The sequence below is a fragment of the Propithecus coquereli genome, unplaced genomic scaffold (assembly GCF_000956105.1).
Source record: "Propithecus coquereli isolate 6110/MARCELLA unplaced genomic scaffold, Pcoq_1.0 Scaffold2, whole genome shotgun sequence".
Classification (NCBI taxonomy): domain Eukaryota; kingdom Metazoa; phylum Chordata; class Mammalia; order Primates; family Indriidae; genus Propithecus; species Propithecus coquereli.
This window is the reverse complement of record NW_012144966.1, coordinates 5,875,072-5,879,983: the sequence shown is the minus strand read 5'-3', so window position 1 is coordinate 5,879,983 and position 4,912 is coordinate 5,875,072. Positions and strand designations below refer to the sequence as shown.

At 47.5% G+C, this 4,912-nt stretch overlaps 1 protein-coding gene across 1 annotated transcript in view; it reads left to right on the top strand.

The window, feature by feature from the left end:
- Nucleotides 1-2,311: 2,311 nt before the first annotated feature.
- LAPTM4B (lysosomal protein transmembrane 4 beta) overlaps nt 2,312-4,912 on the top strand; it is a 65,840-nt gene continuing 63,239 nt past the window's right edge. Inside the window, exon 1 of the mRNA XM_012643614.1 lies at nt 2,312-2,768. Within this exon, the coding sequence (XP_012499068.1) occupies nt 2,670-2,768 (99 nt within the window). The 5' untranslated portion in view covers nt 2,312-2,669. The remainder of the gene's footprint in view (nt 2,769-4,912) is intronic.

Below are 4,912 nucleotides of genomic sequence, written 5' to 3'. Positions count from 1 at the left end.
AGTAAGCTTTCTGAAATCTAAAATCCCCTTGAATCAATGAGTCATTTTGCCTAATGAATATGACATTCAGGTGGGGAAGGAAGAGAGGGCAGTAACTATGGGAACTTCTTGGGAGTTTGAATTTCTAAAGTCTCTTTCAAGGCAGCATTCATCATTGTGATCCTATAGTTCCATTCTTTCTCAGAGCACTAATGCTTGTCCCATATTTCATTAAAAGAGGCTGTGGGCATAATTAAATACTAAATGGCACAGCCCAGAGAGAAAATTATCTCTAATGTGAAAGAAACTAGAATTTTGTGGTGAGAACACAAAATAAAAACTGAGCTTTGGCCAGGCACAGTGGCTCAGTCCAGTAATCCTAGTACTTTGGGAGGTAAAAGCAGGAGGATCCCTTGAGGCCAGGAGTTTGAGACCTGCCTGGGCAACGTAACAAAATAAAAATAAAATAATTAAAAATAAAAAAATTACCCAGGCATGGTGGGACAGCCTGTCGCCCTAGCTATTGGGCATGCTGAATCAGTGTTGCTGCCCAACCAGGTTCATTTGCCTGCTGCCCAAGAAGAAGACAATATGCTGAGCCAGCAGGTTTTACGGCGGTCTCCGTAAGTTTTTATTCCACATAGAGCTAAGCGGGGAGACAGGAGAAATTTCTCAAATCTACCTCCCTGAGAACTTGGGAGACAGGGTTTTTAAGAATAGTTTGATGGGCAAGGGATTAGGCAATTAGGTTTGTTAACTGGGGCAAAATTATAGGGATGCAGAAATCATCTTTTTGTGTTGTTCCAGTCCCTGGGGTCACAATTCCAGTTGAGTCAGTTTTTTGGTTTGGGCCACTGGTCTGGGTGGGCCAATGGATCCACGGGAATGTGGGGCCTAGAAGATATCTTAAAAACTACCTTTAGGTTTAGAAAAGGTGACGTTATCTACGGAGAAAGTTAAGAATCTTTATGCACACCAGCTATGGGGAAAAGTTAAGAATCTTTATGATCACCAGCTGGGTGGCAGAGTAGCAATTACAGGGCGACAGTTATTAATTATAATCATTATTTTTAGCTAGGCCCTTACCACTGTTCTCACCTTGCACTCCCTTATGTTACTGAAGGGTGGTTTCACCAGGAAGATCTTTTGAGCCTAGTAGTTTGAGGTTAGATCTATGATCACACCACTTCATTCTAGCTCAGGTCACACAGTGAGACCCTGTCTCAAAACAAAAACAACTCCTGAACTTTCTTGTTTGGTATTTCTGATGAACTCCCACAGTAATTTTACTTATTTTTTATTAAGGGCCTTTACGTGACATCTCTGGAGATGGCTCTTGGGTTCTTTGGGATTCAGGATTAAGCTGCACAATAAGAATGTCATAGCCCAGCCTGAGCAAGAGTGAGACCCCTTCTCTACAAAAAATAGAAAAATTAGCCAGAGGTGGTGGTGTTGCCTGTAGTCCCAGCTACTGAGGAGGCTGAGGCAGGAGAATTGCTTCAGCCCAGGAGTTTGAGGTTGCAGGGAGCTATGATGATGTCACAGAACTCTAGACAGAGCGAGATCCTGTCTCAATAAAATAAAATAAAATTAAATTAAATAAGAAAGAATGTCACAGCTTTAAGCTTTAAAGCCTCGTAAAACTAACCAGTTCTGTACTTGAACAATCTTAACTAACATTTTTCTTCCTATATAACCTGTCCTTAAGAAATTTAGATCAAATCATTTTTTTTCTTGCTCCAAGTCTGAAATAAAATTCATACTTGCTAATAAACTATATTAGATACTTGGCTTTAGTAGAAGTTAGTCAGAGGCTAACGTGGGAGAAGGGCGCTTCCAGACAAAACCCTAGTTGAGAGGACATAAACTCCAAATCGGTGCTATCTCTCAGTATCTCTCAACACTCTGTGTTGTGTCTTACAGAGACCTTGTGTCAGCAATTGGTTCGAGATAGAGAATTGTTTCTTTAGCGCTACAGTCATGATAAAAATGCTACCCGAAGCACAGCGAGGATGTCCTTGACACACATCCGATTTTCTGGGAAAGAGTAATTACCACCACAGCAATTGAGCTGGGAGGTGGAGATAAATTGCTCTAAGCGGCGTCAGCGATGGTTCAAAGTACTGCAGTGGACTGGAATCACCGCGCAGTTTTCCTTCCTCTAGTTTGCAAGATAACAGTGATAGCACTGCACCTACGGATTATCGGCAACATACGAGTAGAGGGGAGAAAAACAACGAACTAGAGTAAAAGAGTCTCGAACAGGTAACAGAGTTACACCAATGGCCGGATTAAAGAGGGAAGGCCTGGAATTCCACTGCAGGCCGCCCCCGGGACGGGCCGAGGGTGCAACGATGATGTATTTATTTACAAAGGCTCGTCTCGCCCGCAGCTGGCTGGAATCCGCGGTGACGTCACGGGCCCGGACGCAGGTCACGTGCCCCGCCCGCCCCGCCCCCTCCGACTCCGTCCCGCGCCGCGGTCGCCTCTAGAGCGCAGGGTTCCGCCGCGGCAGCCGCTCGGAGCTCTCGGGGGAGCGCGAAGCGAGGCGGGCAGCGGGCGGGCGAGCAGGCCGGGAGCCGGAGCGGCTAAGGAGGCGGCAGCAGCGGCCCGGCGGGCACTGGGCGACGCGGGCGACACTCCTGAAAACTTGGGCGCGCGCTCGCGCCACTGCGCCCGCGGTCGGAGCGATGAAGATGGTCGCGCCCTGGACGCGTTTCTACTCCAACAGCTGCTGCCTGTGCTGCCATGTCCGCACTGGCACCATCCTGCTCGGCGTCTGGAACCTGGTGAGCGCGGCCGCGGGACGGGAGCGCACCTGCCCGGGCGGGGGACCCCGGGACCCCGGCCCCCGCCCCCGCGTGGCTTTTCACGCCCCTGAGTTGCCTCCTGGTTCGGCCTCGGCGTTGGGCGAGGCGGCGCTCATCCGCCTAAAGTTATATTATTAGAAACTTAATTCTCCGGGCGAGCCTGTCCGCAGTTTCCCGCAGCTCGCCACCCTCGGCGGGGGTAGGCCGGGAGTTTGGGGCCCTGGGGCAGGGGGTGATGGGCGTACCCGGGGCGCTTGGAGAAGGAGCGCGCCCCACGGTCAGCGCTCGGGCGGTGCGGGTAGTCGGGTGCCAGCCGCCGTGGGGCTCCGCGGGCTCTGTGAAAGTGCACTCGGAGGCAGAAGAACTCCGGTCTTATCTTGCCAGCACGTGTTTCTTTTCCTTTCTTCTTAAAATCCGTTGGGCTTTGTGTTTTGACGGGTGCGGACAGCCGTCGTGGAGGTGACGGGGCATATTTTGCTGCCGCCGTGGTTAGGGTTGCAGATTTGGCGTACCCATTCTGCATGCCCGCAGCGCTCCTCGGGTTTGCTGTGCGTTCCCTCCTTCGCACGTTCGCATCCCGAGTTGAAATGGTCGGGGGCTCTCGCCACCCTCCTGTGAATGGGTCCCCCGCACATGTTTGTTTTAAAGCTCTTACTCTGGGAAGAGATTTGCGTGTGATTTACTACTGCGTTTCAGTCTGCCCGGGGAAGCCATTTTCCACCCACTTCTTTCCTGCTCATGGACAGGTGGTCGCAGTACCTTTTATTAACAGACACATTTGGCAAGTCTGACGTATTTTTCAGGTTGGAGCTTTTAAGATCTTATTTGTATGGGGAGCAGTGATTCTCAGGGGTAGTGAGGAAACCTGATGGAGTTTTGCCCTGTACCTGCTCTAGGTTGATTTTTGGCACTCCTAGACTGCACCAACACTGAACCAAATTCCACTGCATTTTGGGTTTTGTGACATTCGTGATGGAGAGTTAGACCCGAGCCACTTTGCAGCGAACACCGATGCGTCGCGAGAAAATGCCTTAAAAATGGTAGCCAAGGGGCATATAGAACTTTTCAGTTCTTATTAAGATAAGACACATTCTTAATCATGAGTCGGAGTTTTTTGTTGGCTCCTAATTTTTTCATATAATATGGACATTATGTCGAATTGTGAACCCCTTTCTTGCTGTTACAAGCAAAACATTCCTCCTCCCCTGTATGGGTGTTTACTGTGCTATTTATAGTTTCAAGTTTCCTTTAGTCAGTGCCTATCATGGCCACACAATAGAAATTTTTGGCCTTAAAAGCTTTTAAACAGATCTTTAGCATGTGCGGGTTCTTCCTGTGTAGTGTAAATGCAGATAGAACATGAACATATTGACTCAACCTCCACTTTACTAAAAGCCAAGAAATTCTTTACAGAAATTTAAAATTAGAGCAAAAATATAGTCTGTGGCTTCAAAATAGTTGGTGCTTTGTTGATGATCAAGACAATTTTTACAAAGGTCTGCATCCTCCTTGAAAATGTTCAAATCTGCAGACTTGCAAGTACGTCCGTGAATGTAATTTGTAAAATCTAGGGCACTGCATTAGGCAAATGTACTACGGGATCTACAGGAAAGATAAATCTACTTGAGCCCTGTTGTTGGCTGTAATCCAACCAGACACTATTGGTGTGATAAAAGGAGAGTACTCAGCATGCTTTGTCTACTGTGTGAGCATGCTGGTTGTGGAAAGTAGTTATTGGTGCGCATGTCTTAGGATTTGGAAATATATGGCCTTTTGAAAGATAATTAGAAAGCTTTCTAGCAGATGTGAATAAGAATGTTCCTTTAGGTAAACTGTGTATGTGGGAAACCTAGCTTAAGCGCTGGTAATTTTCATAAAAACTTTTGCTTTCCATAAAACAACTTAGGCTTTCTTAGTAGTGTGTTTCCCTCATACCTTTAAATATAATTTGGTTATCCAAAACTTTGATTTTCATGCACATTTTTTTTTTTTTGAGACAGAGTCTCGCTCTGTTGCCTGGGCTAGAGTGCTGTAGCGTCAGCCTAGCTCACAGCAACCTCAAACTCCTGGGCTCAAGCGATCCTCCTGCCTCAGCCTCCCGAGTAGCTGGGACTACAGGCATG